Source organism: Silurus meridionalis, chromosome 22, assembly GCF_014805685.1.
Source record: "Silurus meridionalis isolate SWU-2019-XX chromosome 22, ASM1480568v1, whole genome shotgun sequence".
Classification (NCBI taxonomy): domain Eukaryota; kingdom Metazoa; phylum Chordata; class Actinopteri; order Siluriformes; family Siluridae; genus Silurus; species Silurus meridionalis.
Genome location: NC_060905.1, coordinates 15,674,146 through 15,694,621, shown reverse-complemented (window position 1 = coordinate 15,694,621; position 20,476 = coordinate 15,674,146). Strand labels below are relative to the sequence as shown.

Here is a 20,476-nt window from a genome sequence, read left to right as displayed (position 1 = left end):
ACAGCTCCCTCTTTTAAACCAATCACCTGCATGTCTTCCCCCACCACATTTAATAAACCTCCTATTTCTCCTTCCTCTTTTCTTCCAGCCTGGCAGCTCGCTTCTCAACTTTCTTTTACCATTTCATATACCCCATGTCCCTCCTGTGCATATGAGCAAATTATGTCAATCACTTCTCTCTCAGCGTGTTGATAAAACTTCCTTGGAAAAGTATGGAATTTGATGAGTGATTTCCAATTTTGGATTTGGGGAAATTATTGAATTATTAGTATTGAAAAATGTGTTTTCATACTATTGCCCTATTCAGTTTTCTAAAATTGTAAATTAAGAATTTGTAAAAAACAATTTTTTTGTTAAAAACGTGTTTTTGGAGCAGACTACCATCATCAGCGCTATCAAAAGATCGGCGCTAGACCGGCTCTGATTGGACAGCTGTGATTGGTTGTTGTGAGGCAGCAGTACAGCGCCCCCCGACCCCCAGAACACGTGTCTACATGGAGAACATTGCAGATTCTTACTCCGACATCAGAGATTGTAACGTCACACGTTATAGTTGGAATTTAAAATCATCATTTGAGATGTTGAATATGGGTTTAAAAGTCTTTAGGGAAGTCTGCATATTTGAGTCTGGAAAAGCATGAAATTTTTTAAATAAAAAATGTTCAGGAACTCTGTACAAAGTCTCCTAATCCTGTCCATCCTCGTCACATCCGATGAAATACAAAACTCATACAGCTCAAAATTTATTCAAATGACAAAAAATGCATTGTAGGGGGAAAACTCAATTCTCTGTTTTTCTTCATTATACTAACAACAACGTAAAATGTAAATGCTTCTATTTTAAAATACTGTTGTTTTGGCGTATGTTTGTTTTATTGTTTGTTTGTTCTGGTGTACATATTTTTTTTGTCCTGGTTTGTGTTTAATGTGAATAGCAGACAAATATTAAAAGTAAAACATTTTTCAGAAATACTAACCAGTAATAAATGGCATGACTTTGGCATGACTCCAGCTGCACAGGATTCACCACCTGGTCCTAAAGTCCTGCACATATTGCATTTAATTGGTTACCTGATTCAACTAATTAATTAATGATCGTTCTTTCTTATCTGATCTGGGTCTGAAAGCAGGGAAAACACTAGCATGTGCAGGCCCGGGGCATTGCTGGACCAGGGTTCATTTCCCAGTTAATATCAAAAGGCAGTTACAGAGAAACATTCTGCATCTGAACAGCAGTGACCTCTTGTGGCTAACAGGAGAACTGACTAATACTGTGCTGGTTCTCCTATGGCACCCAAAACAGCTCTGACAGATGAGGCCTGGACTGCACATGACCCTCTGAAGTATCTGGCACCAAGATGTTAACACCAGATCCTTCAAGTCATGCAAGTCGTTGTCTCAATGGGTCAGGTTTCTCCAGCACATCCCATGAGTACTCTGTTAGATTGAGATCCGGGAAAACCATTCCTAAACCTCCCGCTGTAGAAACCCACTTCCATTTTAGAAGGAAGTACCCTTATCATGAACATGTGTAGTTGGTCTGCAGCAATGTTTGGGTTGGTGATACTTGTCAAAATAACATCCACAAAAATGTAAGGACTCAAGGTTTGCAGAGCTTCACACTGCCTTCAAAGGTTAACCTTCTCATAATCTACAGCTACACTGTTCTCCAATAGCTTTTTATACCTATTTTACTCTTCTGTAAGATCGGCCCAGACTGGGTAGCTTTTACTCCCCATGTACACCATCAGGCAGAACATTATGACCACCTGCCTAATATTGTGTTGGTCCCCTTTTTGCTGCTAAAACAGTTCTGAACTGTTGAGCATCAACAGCATTAACTTCTTTAGTCATTTGAGCTACAGAAGCTCGTCTGTTGGATTGACCCCCCAAAAGAACCAGCCTTCGCTCGTCACATGCATCAATGAGCCTCGGGCTGCCCAAGACATTGTCGCCGGTTCACCACTCTTCCTTTCTTGGAGCACTTTTGATAGATTCTGACCACTGCAGACCAGGAACACCAAAAGAGTTGCAGTTTTGGAGATGCGCCGATCCAGTCGTCTAGACATCACAATTTGTCAAACAAACTCGCATAAATCCTTACACTCGCCCATTTTTTCCGCTTCCATCACGTCAAATTTGATTACAAAAAGTTCACTTGCTGCCTGATATATCCACCCACTAACAGGTGCCATGATGAAGAGATATTGTTATTCACTTCTGGTCATAATGTTATGCCTGATCGATGTATATCTATGAGCCTGAGGTGTTTTTAAACCAGTTGCTGGACACCCACTGTTATTTCCTTGGACCGTTACACCCAACATGACATTTTTGAAAAATGCTCTAATGTAAACGTCTAGCCGTCTAGCCAACACAATATGGTCCTTAGATCTTTACACTTTACACATTTTTTTTTACACATCGACTTTGATCCCTCCACCATGCTCACCTGTCATGAGTGCTATAACTGATCTAGGGACTGACTTAAATCATGATTAATGCATTAATATACATTATTTGGATAAAAGTATTGGGACAGCTGACTTTTCCAGCCAAATATAGTTCTTCCACAAACTGTTACCCCAAAGCTGGAGGCACACAATTGTATTAAATATCCTTAGATGCTGTAGCATGAACTAGGAGACCCAAACCTGATCCAACATGACAGTGCCCCTGTGCACAAAACAAACACAATGGAGATCTGCTATACATGGGTTGGCGTGAAAGATCTCCTGCTAAAGAGCTTCAACCCTATTGAACACCTTTGGGATGAATGTGAACGGTAAATGCCCCCCAGGCCTCCTCACCTCACCTACATCAGCACCTGGCTTTACTAAAGTCCATGTGGTTGAATGGGCACAAATCCCCAAAAGTATACTTTAATATCTGGTGTAACATCTTCCCAGAAGAATGGAGACTGTTATGACTGCAAACGGGGAGTCGATATGGAACGCACATAGGGTCAGGTGTCTGTAAAATGTCGTCCATGTAGTGTTTATAACACAAGTGTCCCTCTTTAATAAATACATTAGACTAAAGTTATCATGCCATCGTCCAATTGAACCAGTTTGCAGTTTATATTTTGCAGTCATGCAAATTATAAATATATCTATTTTTCCCTTTGTGGTAAAAACCAAAAACGATAAACTAAAAGATAGATAAACTATATATTATATTTACATTAATAATATATTTCTTTTTGTTATTCCATTATACAGACACAACACAAACTATTTTAGGTTGTACAGGTTTATATGGTCACTCTGCAGAAGCGTTCATGCTCCATGTCCTTGAGCCCTGTCTGTGTGCAGGTGAAATTTTGCATATCCTTGTGCAAATTCTGTGTGTGTGTGTGTGTGTGTGTGTAAGTGTATCTCAGTTAGGATTAGATGCACTAGTATCTACCCTACAGCTATATAGCTATACCTATCAGATTCCATTTTTCAATGAGTGGGTGTTCTCGAAGAAAAAAAAAGTAGATCTCTGTGCGATCCGATCCGCAGTGCCTGAGCCGTGTGTATCAGCAGGGGGACTGTCTTTTTTTTCTTTCATATCTGGTCCTGGAGGAGGTGGTGGCCTGTCTAAGCCTCTGCCAGGTGTGTGTGTACGCTCTCCTCCTGCTGTCCCATGGGAGGAGGGGCCTGTCGCTTCTCTCATTTCCCTGGCAAATGCTGTCACCAGTTCCCCCTTCTAGTCACAAGTCCTACCGATCTCTGCAACACAAGCAGCGAGCAGACACGGGATCTGTCGCAGCCGTCATGAATCTTCTCCTATGTGCCATGCTCATCATCTCAGGTAAGATGATAAGATCTTAAGGAGGCCTTGAAGAATCAAGTTTTTGTTTATCTTTTATGGCCAACTTTGTAGATGAAAGGGAATCTTCTATACTGATGAGTTGATATTATTTTGAGATTTTATATATATATATTGGATCATATTATTTTATATTATAAATATAGCAAAAATAAATTGTATATCTTTTTTTTTCTTTCTGATAACCATATATATATTTTTCACATGTTTTATGCAGAAACTAAATTCTCACCCAAACTCAAGTAAACCTCAAGTTCCTGTTTCTCCTCAGCCATCACTTGTTGCACACAGTCAATCCATCACAAGATCTTGTTGTTTCTGTTTTGATGCAATCCATTTATTTTTCTGCTTGGAATGCCATCGAATTCCAGCTCAACAATCTCCTGTGCGAACAGCTACATATGACTTACTCGAAGGCTTCTTAATTATATGGTTAAAAACCACGCCTGGACACCTCCTGTCATGGAGATCCCTTAGTCACCACAACAATCTGTGGTTTGTTTGTAGACAACAGGGGCAGAAAGGGCCAAGCACGCTTCATGCTATTCAGCCCAGCATGCAGTCAACAGGGACACACTTCTAGCCTGCAGTCCACTTTTAATCCCTCCCTCCCTTTCTCTTATTCTGTGTAGTGTTATAGGGGTGTTCTTATTTATTATTTAGGACACAACATGAGGCACACAGGACTCTATTGTAATGCACAACATGGTACAGCAAAGTGTGGCCTAATAGTTCTTTCCTAGCAACATATACAGCTCAGCAGCTGTCAGTTAGGTATAGGTAACTGATCTTTCCTTCTCTACACTCCTTCTCTACCATTCACACGTGTGTTAAACATCCAGTCCGATCCCCCCCCCTTGGCCGATTCCCTACGATGTCACATAATGCGCTTACTCTTCATAACAATCCAAAAGACTTTTCTCCCTAATACGTTTCTCCGAAGAGCAGTTTAAAACAGGACAGGCGAATGACGTGATCGAATACAGTTCCTTCACATCGCTTTCAGTGTTTGTTCAAAGACCAGTTTTCGCCAAGTGAAAAAGGATCTTATGTTTGGCTACAATAATCCAGTATTGCCTGTCAATATTTGCTCTTGCCAGTTACAGGACCGATCGAGTGAATCCAGCTTGATAGGTGATTAAACTGCAGCATGTGGACAAACAGAATACAAGAACAGGCTGGTTCGAACCTCTTGCATTTTTAATCGCAATCACTCGAAATGCGGCTTTTCATCTTTTACAGCGTGCCATATGTGTCGCACGGAAACAAATAGAAAAGCGAAACCTGCACAGAGTGTCGTTTTTTTAAAATGGACAACATGCAAATTCCGGGTTTGAACTGAAAGAGTTTGAGAGAGTTTCTGTGTGTCCAGAGTTAGATCGTTACGGCGATAGGAACAAAACTGCTTAATTACGGACCACTGTTGTGTCAAAGAAAAATATTTTGGGTCTCTTCTTGGTGTGGTCACGGTGGAAAAAAATTATTCTAAGGTAGAAACAAGGGAAGTGGATTAGATCCTGGACTTCTGATCGGATAACCATGGGTTTGAATCCCGGCACTGCCAAGCTGTCACTGCTGGGCCCTTGAGCAAGGCCCTTTACCCTTAATTGCTTTACTGTATAACTGAAATAAATGTTTGGAATTGTCAAAATTAGGCCTGAGTAAAAAAAGAAACAGTATTTAAAAGTAAAAAGTTGTTGTTTAACTAAAGATGTTCAATTAAATTTATGTCAGTGCCTCGGCATAAAAGTTAACGATGTGATGCATCGTTTAAAAAAATAAATTGCATCTGTAAATAAGGATTTATTTCTATATTGTTATTAGTAGATGCGCAATACTTTTATTATTTAGAACGTGAACAATATTCTGTGACTGCTATTTTATATGTAGATCGATTTCTCCTAGCAAATCCGTTTCTCGAGCGTGTTCTCTCTGCACCACTGCTGAGGCATGTCCTGAGAGTCATATCGAACAGTGGTCCCCAAACCCCCGGGCCGCGGACCGGCACCGATCCATGGATCAATTGGTACCGGGGCACACAGAAAGAAAACATAACTTACATTATTTCTGAACGATGTTTTATTTTGGAAAATTACCGGATTCTCTCCGCCACATCTGTCTATGACTCCCGCTTGATGCATGTCATGATGCCTCGGTCACATGTCTTACCTCCATTCGCTACCTTCTTAAAGGGGCTCCGGCCTCTAACATAATACATTACCGCTAAATTCAAACCCCCAAGCGAGCAAAATAAACAAAAAACAACACAGTGGATTCACGTTTATTATTATATATTGAAAATACCAGTTTTTATGCCGATCTTATCATTTTATTTTGTTGCATTTATCCACCACACCTTAAAGGCCGGTCCGTGAAAATATTGTCTGACATTAAACCGGTCCGTGGCACAAAATAGGTTGGGGACCTCTGACATAGAATACAGATTAACATGGCAGAGGTAGAGCTGTATCTTCCTGCAGACAGAACACTTCATAATCTTTTTTTTTGCACTACAAAGGCGTGTTCGTGAAAGGGGTCATGAGTTAGAAGTCAGAAGGCACTTCAGTAAATTGATGATTTGCTGTCTGTCTGAACCCCCCCATGTTTTCTACAGTTATGTGCGATGGATTTGTAGTGTATCCACAAAGATAGTTAGTTATGATTTTCCAACATATTATTGTGTTTGGGGGTTTGGAAGATAATAAAAAACCAAAACACATTTAAGCATTTATCTTCGAGATACACATTGTCATTCCTTGCACTAGTATTTATTTACACTCGCGCTCTGGTTGCCATCAGCAGAATAATCCTGCCTGGGGTTTCACACACGTTTTTGTTTCTTTTCCCAAAGGCGCCAACACAGAGCTCGTTTCGGTGCCTTCCGCTGTGGACGGAGTCCTGGGCAAGTCGCTTTACATACCAGTGGAAAATAAATTCAATGAAGATGAAGTGCAGTTCCAGGGCACCTGGTTTCAGATCAGCCCTGAACTAATTCATCTGGTGACCTTCGACAACAACAGAGCGATCCATGACCTGGTCCTGAAGAAAACAGTGGAGCACATCACTCCGCCCAACATCTCTCTGAACTTCACAAGATTGGATGAAGCCGATGAGGGAGATTACAAGCTAACGATCCACATCAACCGCAATGGAGTTAATAAATCGGATACTGTCACCAAGAACGTGAGGATTACAGTAAACGGTAAGAATGGCTTCACTTCTTTATGACTTGATTACATCACTAAAAATGCCCGTCCCTCTAAAAACCTCCAGTTTCATATTTATTATATGGAAAGTGGGCTGGTTTTTATTTTGTCTTTCTTTCTTAGTAGGACGCTTTAAAAGCTTTGTACTTACTCAAAAGCTATTGCACATCTTGGACCGCCGTAGCCTTTATATTTATTTGCTGTACGTGAATACACCTATATATATTTGCATATTAATCTGCACTTGTCAGTTTGCACAGTCGCTATTATTTGCACTTCTGGTAGAGGCTTAACTGCATTTAGTTGCTGTGTACCTTTGCTATGCAATGGCAATAAAGTTGTATATTGCCAAAAAACCTGAGTAAGACCAATTGAAGCAGTGGAAAAAATTTAAACAAAATCTTGGTGGAATAATTTATCTTGTTAGTCAGTAAAATTTCAAGAATCTTATGAGATGCTGAATTAAATATTTTATCACCAGTATTGCAGTGTTACGCAATATACACAATATACAAATACTAAAAGTACTTAAACACCTGACTTCCGCAAAAAAGTGGCAATTTTTTTCTTTACTTGAAACCTGTTCCAGCATGACGATGCCACTGTGCACAAAGCCAGATCCATGAAATTATGCTTTGCATGGTTTGGAGTGGAAAATCTTCTGCTATAGAGCTCTGAGCCTCAACCCTTTTGAACACCTTTGGGATGAATGTGAACGCTGACTGCACCACAGACCTTCTCACCTCACCTACATCAGTACATGACTTTACGAACACCCTTGTGGCTGAATGAGCACAAATCTACAAAATCCAGTAGAACATCTTCCCACAAGAGTTGAGGTTATGATAGTAGCAAACAGGGACAAAGTGTGAATTGGGTGTTTAAAAAACGAACATACGAATCTTATGTTCAGCGCCCAAAAACTTTTGCCCAAATAGTGTACTTGTCTATTTTGTGGCATTCACTAGTGGGTGATATATTTGTACTGTGTTTGATGTGTATAGTTAAGTCACAAAAAGCAACTAAAACTTTTAAGTCTCATTACAACATTAAATTTTTCTATAGTAGTATGGTATAGTATAGTGTAGTATAGTATAGTAATTTTACTATTTCTACAGTAATATTTCTGAATTTTTTAGTATTTATTGCATTATTTGCAATTTTCCATTAAATATCTCCCTAAATATATTTGATCTTTTTTGACACTTTAATTCAGTATGAGTATCTTTAAATCTCCATGCTTATGATTGCAATTTCCGATCCAAATGAGACGTATAGAAATCCTATACCTTCGAGCATACTGATATGGAAGGCTGCAGTGCAATATTTCCTGTAGCTTTCTTAACCATATGCTCAAATTAAAATGTACTGGCACAAGATAGTCAGCTCTGTCTCTTAACATGAATTGACAGACCCGCTCAGCCTCTTTTCTGCAAAAAAAATGGAGAAGTTGTGGAGAGGAGGAGCAAATTTATGTTGATACCAGGAAAACCATTTCATTTAATATATGTTAATGTATTTGTGGAGTTAGCTTCCTTTCAAATAATGACCTGAAAACACACAAAAGTGTATCACTTGTTAAAAAATTAAACCTTTAAATCATTTTCCTTCAGAACGACGTTTTCTAGCTATTTCGAAATTTTGTTCTAGCAAAACACCTTTCTTTTAAGTCCAGTATGGTTTTCTACTAAATTTTTTCATTATCTGTAGTAAGTGCTAGTAACTTTTGGTTTATTTCTATTAATGGGATGGGATTTGCATCCTATTAACAGTTGGTGCATTCTACTTGAGACCCTCAAGCATTTGACTTTACCTCAGTTCAAATCCCTATTGGGAAGTCCACTAGTTCAACATTTGTATATTGAAATCTCATGATGGGTTTAGTGATTCAGCTGCGGTTTTTTTGGCTGATACTGTAGTTTTGTGCAAAAGTGGACGAGCGTAGGGATTTGAGCAAGTTTTACGAGGGCCAAATTGTGACGGCTAGTCGTCTGGGTCGATTTTTCAATCGACCAGTAAACAATCTATGAAATGATGGTGTTTATGATGATGTAAAAGACTAAAGCGCTGCTGCATCACTCTCTTTGGCTAGAATTGATGTGAGGGCTAAATCGCAATACCTTCACTATCAAGTGGGTAGACAAAATGACTTGTGGGTAATGAACTAAAAGGAAGTCAACAATTTCTTCAAAAATCAGATCTTGAACACTAGTGAAGAACTTACATTACATCGAATACATTTTTTTTTCCTTCCAATTTTACCTTAGGTTTTTGTACATGGTGTTTTTTAGAACCAGGCCCCTTGTTCTTCTCATAGAGCTTTTTGACTGAGTTGTATTTTATATCTCCTTTCCAGAGCCTCTTTCCATCCCTGTGGTTGAGAAAAGCTCCAAAGGCACGCTTATGGAAGACCAGGACAACGTGACTCTGACATGTACCGTGGAAAAAGGAACGAAGCCAGAGTTTAAATGGTTTCGAAACAACCATCCGGTCAACCCGAGCAAACGTCATGCGTTCTTACAGAACAACAGCATTCTGCAAATCAGCCCAGTGAAGAAGGAAGATATTGGCGAGTACAGTTGTTCGGTCAAAAACCCCATCAGCCATTTCCGAAGTCAGTTCATAGAGCTTAGCGTGTACTGTGAGTATCTCACTTTTCTCTGTTCCCTCTTTCATTTTACGCCCTCAGAGTTTTATTTCTCTCATATATCCTCTTCTGTTACATTTCTCCAGTAAATCATTATATGTCATGCCTAGGAAGTTCCTCTTGTCGCATGAGAACTGGGAAATGTTGACACTGTAGTTAAAGAGTTGTGTTTCAATATCACACATGAGTAGGGTTGTAAAATTCCAGGAATAATGAAGACCGGAAACCCACTTTCCATAGGAATTAACGAGTATGAACTGGGAATTAGCAGGTTAGCCTAGAACTTAAATGTAAAAAAATCTTGGAAGATCATTTTGATTAAAACAACCAGATTTAATGCAGTTTCAGTTAAATTTCTACCTGCACATTCATCAATCACATGCACACAGCCCACTTACAGCAAGACTACTAGAGGCCAGTGGCGGGCCGTGCATTTAGTGGCCTTCATTGGGGACGTACCCGACTTAATCCCCCTCTTAATACCACCACTATCATGTTGCAATTATAGAAACCATCAATACTGTACAAAACCCCAATTTAACAATGCGTGGCATTACAGCGAGAGAGACATTTCACATATGGAAGGTGAAAACCATTTTACTAAAGCAAGAAACCCAGTTAAGACTCCAAACCTTTACACTACAACCACAACTGTGCACCTACATCATCTGGAGCAGTTAAGCATCAATATTTGTCTAATAACACGACAAAAACATAAAAATCTAAATAAAATATAATATACTCACTAGAGATTCATACTCATAATTTGCACCACTCCTCAGAGGCTGTAATCCAGTGGTAACACTCGTATTTACTGGTTTGGAAGTGGAGAACAAAGCCTTTCCCGGTCTGAGACAAGCTAGCTAGCTTCAGGGTTGGCTGACCTCCTCATGATCTCTAGCTTTGGCTGTAACAGTTTCCCTCTGACCAACCATTCAGAGGATGGAAAAATGCTGACGCTATTCTGGGCCAGCTAGCTGCCCTGTGAGGCAAATATCAAATCTGATTGGTTAAAGAAACAGACCTGTTGGTAATATTCTCTATGGTGAAAAGGCCAGCAGTACAGACTTTGAAGGCCCTGGGCAGATTAGATTAACATTGCAGCACATAGAGGCTGAAATCTGATTGGACAAACAAAATTTAACATTCACATACACGTACTGGAAGCAGTGCAGCCGAGAGAAACACTACGAAATGAAGAGAATAAACTGTTGGGAATAAATTAATACAATTTCATGGAACAAATATTCAAATTTAGGTTGTAAATGTAGGTCACTGCTTCTGATAGTGTTTAGGCCAGCAGAGAAGGTTTTACTGGCCCTGACCGCCCGCTACTGCTAGAGGCAGCGTTTGTTTTGTTTTTGTTTTTGTTTTGTTTTGTTTCCTTTTTGAATCAGAGGAGACCCTATATGCAGTGTGCATTCCTGAATCACGTAACACACATAATTTATTCAAACCTGCACACAAAAAATAAATAAATAAAAATCCATCTTTCACTTAAATTACATAAAATTACATACATATATGTTTAAGGCCTCCTTCTGTTGTGTGTGAGCTATTGTGCAACAAAACTATACTAACAATTAAATCAAATAAAAAATATTAAATTTTTTAAAATCTATTATTTTGCATGCATGTCAGCTTATGAGTAAACAAAATGTTTATATTTATGTTTATATATGATCCATTTTATACAAATTTCCTAAAACAATTTTCTGGTAAGTTTCCAACTTGGAATATTTCCAAAACTCCCCAGATGAAGTTCCCATGGAAAGTTTCCTGAAATTTACCAGATATTTTACACCCCTTTGTGACCCTACACATGAGTTTATATGCACATAAGCATCAGCATTTAGTTTTATTACATTAGGTTATACAGAATAAAAAAAAACATAAATAAGACGTGCTTTTTTAAAAAGCATTTATAAAAATTATAAATTAGACTCTTTTTTTTTCTCTTCTCATTTAATTTTTATGAGTTTTATGAGTACCATAGCTCATAAAAAGGAAGAAAAGCTTGTTGCCCAGATGTCTTGTCTTTTTTCACAGCTATATATAATCATTCCCTCACCCACGTGAAGTTTTCTCTCTCTTGCTAAGTTTGGGAGGAACTGCTTCACTGTCCTCAGTCCTTAAAATTTCCTCCAAGTCTTAAAGTTACAAGTTAAAGTCACAGCTGTGAGGGTTAGAAAAAAAGAATCACTGACAGTGGAGGCTATTTCTGAAATGGCTGAAGGTTCTTCTGAAATCCCTGTGAACAAGTTGTTACTATAAAAAAAACAGTATTCAAACTTTTTAATCAGTTACAATTATTTCAATTTTTTAATATTATTACCATTTTATTTGGATATTTATTTGGATATGTTTGGTTTTCTCAAGCATAATAAATCTCCAGTACAGTTTCAGACACACTTTACAGACAAAAGTATTGGGACACCTAGCTTTTAGAGCCATATGTGATTTCACCCCAAACTCTTACCACAAAGTTGGAGGCACACAATAATCCCTGTACTTGAACAAGGAGACTCAAACCAGTTCCAGCATGACAATACTCCTGTGCACAAAGCAAACTCCATGAAAATATGCTTTATATAAGATCTCAACCCTCCAAACACCTTTGGGATGAATGTGGATGCACCCCAGGCCTCCTACCTTCATCTACATCAGACTTTACTAAAACCCTTGTGGCTGAATGGACCTAAATCTCCACAAAATGTAGTGGGGAATCTTCCCAAAAGTCAGGTGTCCACAACAACATTTATCTATATAGTGTTGGTTAAAGCAGTGGACATTAAGGAAGTAAATGAAATTTGTAACTGTAATTAAGTAGCTTTTTTGTGTCTTTGTACTTTACTATAGAATTTCCATTTGGGAAAACTTTTACTTTAACCATATTTTGTAAAATCAGTCATTACTTTTTATTTAGGAGAGGATAAAAAATCTGATTGGCGAGCCACCAGTCAGGGTCATTCTCTTTCAAACTGGTTTTGATTGGCGCTTGGTGTATCTACTTATCACCAACATACAGTTCAGCATCAGTTCAACATCAAGCAGAACATTTTGAGAGGAATAAATGAAACTCTAGACTCGAACTCAACACAACACCAGTGGCCTTATTCGTGTGATTTTTTATTTATTTTTTTTTTTTATTAAGTTACAAAGAAGGTTTTGGGCTCATGATCATTGAAAAAGAAATCAATCAGTGTTTGACTCATTAATATTATTCTATTAATAGATCAGTGTGCTGAGAGTCACATTAGTGCCTTTTCACATAGTTGAGTTTTGTGACAAAAATGAACATTATAGCCATAATAAATCTCAGTACTTCGGACACAAGTACATTTGAAGGCAAATACTTTTGTACTTTTAGTCAAGTGACAGGTTAACGGGACACTTTTTCTTTTACTGGAGTCATTTTTTACCTCGTGTGTACTTCGTTCACAACTGGTGGGTTGTTTTCCACGTCTTTCATGTGCTGGAATAACAAAATGTAGTGTGTGTAGTTGTAGAAGCTGTAGAAGTTTTAGTGGAATGAGATCAATTTCAGGATTTATATCTTTCTGTTCTCTGAGAGGTCTGTTCTCTAGAATGTCCTGGTCTAGTTTAGTCCCTGACTTACATTGGAGATGCGCTGTGTACAATGACCCCATCGTAACTTGAAAATATCGTAAGTTGAGACACGGCCTAAACTACCCAGATGATAAAGAGCGATGAGCTGAAAATTGGTTTTCGTAACATGAAAAACACAGAAAAGAAACACACTTTAAAACAGAGACAACTGAAATCTTTAGACTGGTGGCAGCATCCCAACATATAATACAATTAAAATGCCACACGAAAATTAAAAAATGTTTGACATTTTTTTCCTATTTCACTATCGTCATCATAAGATAAAAAAAAAAACCACACGTCAAACCATCGTAACTCGGACACTAAATATTTGTATGCAGTTAGAAATTACTTATAGCTGATGTTATGTTAAGGTCCCCATGCTATTAATAAAGAGCAATAATAAAAGGTTAATACTGGATAAAATTTTTTGGTTTACAAACATCATTGTCTGAGGGTACTGATTGTTTTTTTGCGAGTGTTTTAGTAGAAAACTCTATAGGGGGAACTGGTAAAGGCTCTGGGTTACTGATCAGAAGGTTGGGGGGGTTCAAGTCCTTAGTATCGCCAAGCTGCCACACCTGGGGCCCTTGAGCAAGGCGCTTAACCCTCTGTGCTCCAGGGGCGCTATATCATATCTGACCCTGTTCTCTGACCCCATTTTCCTCACATCCCTGGGAAATGCAAAGAAAGAATTTCTTATGTGATTGTGGAGATATTTATCTAGCATTTACAGTAGGAGTCTCCATTGTCTGGATAAGTTTTCCTTCAAATGAAGGGACAGAAGACTTTTTTTTACTTTCTCGGTAAGATGAAAGGTTGCGTATGATCTCTATGAGAAAGGAGATAATGAGGGGAAAGACTATCGTAACTATATAATAAGTGATCAGATATTGGAACTTTGTTTTACAGACATTTTACAGCATTATTGCATTAAAACAGTGTTGAATGTTATTCTTGAACCAATGAAAAAGCCCCGGTGTTGATTAGAACCGGAGTAAAAGCATTCAAATTGTTGTTTTTGTTTGCATTCGCATTAACTGAAGTTCTTAGTGACTTCTGGTGTTTTCATTGTATCAATGTTAAATAATTCAGTAACTATAATAATAATAACAATGATAATATTCTTTATTTTATATAACAGTTACATCTCAGAGCACTTGCCAATTATAAAAAAAAAAGAGTACAAATAAAATATGTAAATAAAATAAAGACCACAAATTTATCCTAAAAAAAAGGTTTTAAGCGCAGATTAAAAGACATAAAAGATTCAACCTGTCTAATCTCAATGGGGAGAGAATTACACAGTTTCCCCCCATAGACCGTAAATGGGAAGGAGGAACATCTAAAAAACCAGAATCGGTGTAGAAAGTTGTGACAAATAATTAGGTGCAATACCATGTAGGACCATACAGGTCAGCATAAGAATTTCAAAATCAATCCAGAATCTGACAATGCGGCGACTCCAAACGCTGAAGAAAAACCACGGTAACTGCTGTAATTATGATTAATGCGATTAATGTTAATGAGTGTCTTCACCTCCTTTAGATGGCCCCTACAACTTGGAAGTGAACTGTGAACAGGGTCTGAAAATCGGCGAGGTGTTCACCGTAAATCAGGGCGAGATGGTGTCTTTCGATTGCCTGGCTGACTCGAACCCCCCCAACACATGCGTATGGATTTCCAGACGTGACAACAACACGGAGGTTCTCATGACCGGCCCTCGCTTCGAAGTGGCGTCTCACAATTTGGGCCACGCTTCAAAGTTCTCGTGCCGGGCTTTTAACAACGTCACCAAAAAACAGGACGAGACTCATTTCACGCTGGTGGTGGCCAATCTCGGCAAAGGTATAGATTAAAGGGTGATATTTATTCGAATGCTCATCAATATGCAATATGTTTAATTGCTTGCTTTGGAGAGAGAGATTTCCCAATCAAGGCTCAAAGGGAGTCTAATGATTCTGATGATTTGACAGCAAGCATCTGATAAGTGTGCTGTGTTTGCTTGCTAGTTTTTTTTTCAGTTGCTAGGCACGTATCTCAATACCTTATGAGAAATGTGTGCTGCATGGAAAGTAAATAGAGGCTGACAGCTGTTCCAAGAGCCTGCTGGGGTTGTTTTGTTTTTAAACAGCATTTAAATTTCACACCTTTTTACTTTCACTCCTATTACAAGTAGTTATTCAGATTTGGATGTTGGATGTTCTTAGTGCAATGTGCGACTTATAGTAGAGCATATCGTTTTTCTGTTAATATTTTTTTTAATGTTTTGTTTCATTTGTATGCCATTTATTCTAGCGTCAACCCCAAACCACGCCAATTATAAGTTCTTATATAATTAGATTTATATAGTAATTAAAACTAAATAAATTATAGAATTAATTATATATATATTTTGTCAAAATCTGTTGCCAGGCAAAGAAAATCTTGTCCAGGAGGAATCCGCGGTGTCCTTCCTAACCCTCATCGGGATCTTCTCTTTACTCATTATCGTCTGCATGCTGGTTCTGCTGTTAAGGAAGTCGTGCCATGCGAAAAAAGGTACCTCTGAGCCACACCTCGCTTTGTGCGGATGCACGTACACACGTCACTAAAAGGTTTATATAGAAAGTCTCACCAAAGTCAAGCTGATCTGCGATTCGAGTTGACAAAATTATTGCTTTATGCGTACAAGTCTTTTCCATATTAGGGCCAGTTCATGAACAATTGTGGAGATTTTTATTTTAATGCTGCCTTATATGACTATCATATCATATCTGATGATGTGTTTCTTCTTCTATAGTGTTTATGAAAATCTACAGCAGGTAAGAAACCCGGGGTTCGATTCAATATTTACACAGGGACGTATTTTCTATTGTTTACTCTGTGGTTAAATGATGTCTGGTTTTGGCTTCTCTGTATTTAGGCCTATCCCTGAACAGAGAGGTTTGCATCGCTCAGGTAAGCACCCTGCATGATTTATTCACTAGACAAGTGTGTGTGTGTGTGTGTGTGTGTGTGTGTGTGTGTGTGTGTGTGTGTGTGTGTGTGTGTGTGTGCTGTTAATCAGTGATGTGTACATAGCTCCTGGTCACACAGACACATTATGACCATTTTATCAGCTTCAAAACTAATAACCACAATTCCAGGGTGCAGTGTGAGCTGTACATATTTGAGGAAGCAGGAAGACGTCAGTTTCGGTGTCTGTACAGTTACAGTCAGTGTGAGAAGTTTGCTTTCGATGAAAGCAGTGAATAGACATGTAAACAAGGAGTGAGAGCACAGGGAGTACAGAGGAAGAAGGATGATACTAATATATAGTACAAACTGAAATGTAACAGTAATAAATTCCATTGTAATAATAATAATAAGAAGAAGAATCCGAATTATAATTCGCATAGTGCCATAAAAATGATTGCAATACCACTTTTTTTTTTAATACTTTTAAATTTTCATTCATTTGTTTTATAAAATGTGCAATAGCACTTTTATTTATTTCATTTTATTTTTATTATTTTTTTTTTTATTTTTTTTGTAAAAAAAGATTTGCAAATGGAAACTTCTTTCACCAAAACTAATTATTGGAAGTGCAAACATACTTGACGTTTAAAACTCTTTCTAAATTCTGATTCTGGATCCGAACCAGCAGAAAACCAATATTCTTTCATTCATGAATTAACATTTAGAATAATTAGCAGTTTTCAACAACAATAATTGATATAATATAATTTTAAATTGCATTATTTTATGGATCATTTATGAGTATTAATGTTCTGATTATTATTAATCATTAACATTAATAAACATGCAAGTATTATTTCATTTAATTGTTCATTTGTTTGTTGGAACATCCTGTATATTAGCCATAAAACAAAAAAACAAAAAAACTCCAAAACGATGGCAAAAGATGCAACAAAATTACACAAAATGTAAATAAAATATTTTAAACATTTTTTTAAGAAAAACAATATTTCACATTTTTGTTTGTTGACAATTTAATTAAATAAAACCAGGCTGATTCTCTACACTGATTCAGGCTGAAGTCTGATTCTTTAAAATTTAATGACATTATTATAATATATTAATACCAAAAGTCTCAAGTTGCCTTCCAAACATTTTTTTCGATGTTTACAGTCTGTTGCCTGATCTTTTAGAGCAGCGGTCCCAAACCTTTTTTTGCACCATGGACCAGTATCAAGCCAATTTTTCCATGAACTGGGAATATGTATATCAATATGTATATGTATATATCAATCAGGCATAACATAACATTATGACCACCTGCCTAATATTATGTTGATTTGTTGTTTGCTGCCAAAACAGTCGTGATCCATCGAACATTAACAGCATTAACTTCCTCAGTAATTTGAGCTACAGGAGCTCGTCTGTTGATTCGTGCATCAATGAACCTTGGCTGCCCACGACCCTGTCATGACCCTGTCAATCAATTTTCACCACTGTTCCTTCATTGGAGCACTTTTGATAGATACTGACCACCACCACACAAGAGCTGCAGTTTTGGAGATGCTCTGACCCAGACGTCTAGTCGTCACAATTTGTCAAACCAAATGGCTTAAATCCTTACGCTCGCCCATTTTTCCTGCTTTAAACACGTCAACTTTGAGGACAAAATGTTTACCTGCTGCCTAATAAACATATCCACCCACTAACAGGTGCCATGATGAAGAGATAATCGCTGTCATTCACTTCAGCACTCATACTGTTATAATGTCATAATGCCTGATTAAAACAGACAGCAAAATAAAATTAAACCAGTCTGAAATAATTCTCGTTCTGGATTTGGTGGTTGCAGACCCCCTGCTATTCAGTATTTTATATCGTACCTGTGATTTATTCTCTTTATTATTCTCTTCTGTTAGGTCATGAGGATGCCACTGAAGATTTTGGCATCTATGAGTTTGTTTCCATACCTGGAAAAATGGAATCCAGGGAGGTTAGTCATCTATTCTGTACTTTTATTTGGGATGTAATACAGATTGAACAGATAATGTGTTCTATATGAATATATACACTGTATTGCCAAAAGTATTTGGTCACCTGGTCATAAGTTTGGTATGTGATTTTTGAGCATAGCATTCCACATTTAGTCCCAATTTTCTTTTATAACTTACTTTCGCCACAGCGGACCATCCGCATGTATGATTTGGCACATGTTTTTACGCTGGATGCCCTTCCTAACGCAACCCTCCCTATTTATCTGGGCTTGGGACCGGCACTAAGACTTGTGCAACCCTAATGGCTGGGGTTGGTTCCCTGACCGGGGATCGAACCCAGGCCGCAGCGATGAGAGCGCCGCATCATAACCACTAGACCACCAGGGAACCTCCCAATTTGCTTTTATAATTCCCATTAATTGAATGTTCCACTAGATTTTGGAGTGTGCTTATGGATATTTGTGTTCATCAGACGTGTTACAAAAAGCAGGTACTGATGTAGGTGAGGAGACCTGGGGTGCTGTCAGCCTTTCACTTCATCCCAAATGTGTTCAGTAGGGATGAGATCAGAGCTCTATAGCAGGCCACTCAAGATCTTTCTCTCCAAAGCATGTAAACCAGATCTTCAAGAAGCTCACTTTGTGCACAGGGGCATTGCCATGCTGGAACAGGTTTGGGTTTCCAAGATCAAGTGAATGCAAAATTGTATTATAGCGCATCTAAGGACGTCCTGTACATTTGAGTGCCTCCAGCTTTGGAAAAGAACCACATATTGCAAGAAAGGTCAGGTGACCCAATACTTTTGGCAATATAGTGTAGGTGCACTATTCTTTGAGAAACTTGATGGAAGAGGAGAGAGGGCAGTTGGATTTAGAGTGTATTCCTATTTGGATCCAGCAGGATGAAAGGTTGCAAATAAGATTAAAATCCAGTTGTTCAAACCTCTTTAGTTCAGCCTTATTATTAACCTGGGTGATGTAGCTGTGGTTTAGGAACACACTGTGCTCACAGTACTGACATTTCTTCCGCAAGTGACTTTTCTGCTCTGTTTTTTTCCATGAAAAAAAGAAAAAATCCCTAGCCACTGCAATCGGGTTAAAACTATATATCGATACAGACAGCAATGCAGACAAATACGGATGGAGATACCAGTAACGTCTTAGACACTTAGCATGCACGGATCTGCCGTTCTGTAATGTCCTCTTTATTTTCCCCAGGCGTCATGCAGATCTCTGACACGGCTCGATTCATCACGAGATTTGCATACCACCATCTATGATGTCATCAAGCATGTTCCTGAAACTCCCACACTGAGCCTGTTAAAGTGAGCGGCAGGTTCAATGGAAACAACAAAACAAAATAACAAGCAGGGTTTATGGGAGAAGTGTTTTGCAAAGACTTTAAAAAAAAAAAAAAAGCAATGAAAAAAAAGAAAAAACTGGCGATGCTGGTCAATGCCATGGTTTCTTTATTTCTTCCTAGCATCACTTAATTATGGTTTTACTCATTTAACATTTGATAATCTACAACCCTTGAACGAAGTAGGAATGGGAATTCTCATCCAATGCTAAATATCCTGAGATATTTACTCACAACCTATTTTCACCAGGGTCCCCGGTTTTTTTTTGTATATAGCCTTTCTTGGTTTTATTGTTTTTCATTACCGTTATTTTCCTCTTCATTCTCACTCATGTTCAGCTTTAGTGGTATTACTGGATATCTGAAAAGCTTCGTAATCATTCTGACTTATACGTTTCCAGCTTAACTGATACCTGAGAGTATTTATATATTTATACAGCAATATCAAATGCAGGCTAGCCACTGCTTCATCTGTCAAGCATGTAAATATAGGCAAATGTTTTTGTTTTTTTGTTTTTTCTTCCTAATACTGTATTTTTTTGCACACTGCAGTGACATTATATCTCTGGTATATGTCATAGAATTATCTGTATATTATATATTGCGAATGCAATTGATTGCTAATGTTCACAGTGTATAAGAGGAAAAAATGTGCTCTTTATTTTGAAAATAAAGATTTATTCATGTTGCATGTCGACTTCATTTTATTAACACGCTGTTAAATTTTTAATTCTAATTGGTCACACAGATGTTTTTACACCAGCTGCTCTGGGGGGTTTTATGGTGGGCAAGTTTTTTTTACTTTTCTTTTCTTTTTTCATTTAAGAAAAGCAAAGGCGAGAGAAAAAAAATACAAGAAACTGATTAGAGAATTGTTTATAGCTGCTATAACATAAGTGATATAA

The 20,476-nt window shown here is 37.9% G+C and overlaps 1 protein-coding gene across 1 annotated transcript; it reads left to right on the top strand.

Moving 5' to 3' along the window:
- The first annotated feature begins 3,555 nt into the window (after positions 1 to 3,555).
- Positions 3,556 to 20,262, top strand: hepacam2 (HEPACAM family member 2). The gene is made up of 9 exons (XM_046835059.1): positions 3,556 to 3,798; positions 6,668 to 7,018; positions 9,379 to 9,663; positions 14,827 to 15,126; positions 15,694 to 15,819; positions 16,061 to 16,082; positions 16,184 to 16,218; positions 18,138 to 18,211; positions 19,430 to 20,262. The coding sequence occupies exons 1-9, from the start codon at positions 3,672 to 3,674 to the stop codon at positions 19,538 to 19,540; spliced, it is 1,431 nt and encodes a 476-aa protein (XP_046691015.1). The 5' UTR covers positions 3,556 to 3,671; the 3' UTR covers positions 19,541 to 20,262.
- The last annotated feature ends 214 nt before the right edge of the window (positions 20,263 to 20,476 follow it).

Bases quoted from the DNA above. Each gene is read 5' to 3' on its own strand.
- hepacam2 (XM_046835059.1), top strand. From the start codon at position 3,672: ATGCTGTCACCAGTTCCCCCTTCTAGTCACAAGTCCTACCGATCTCTG. The intron at 7,019-9,378 runs GTAAGAATGGCT...TCTCCTTTCCAG, and splicing joins CGTGAGGATTACAGTAAACG to AGCCTCTTTCCATCCCTGTG. The intron at 9,664-14,826 runs GTGAGTATCTCA...CACCTCCTTTAG, and splicing joins CATAGAGCTTAGCGTGTACT to ATGGCCCCTACAACTTGGAA.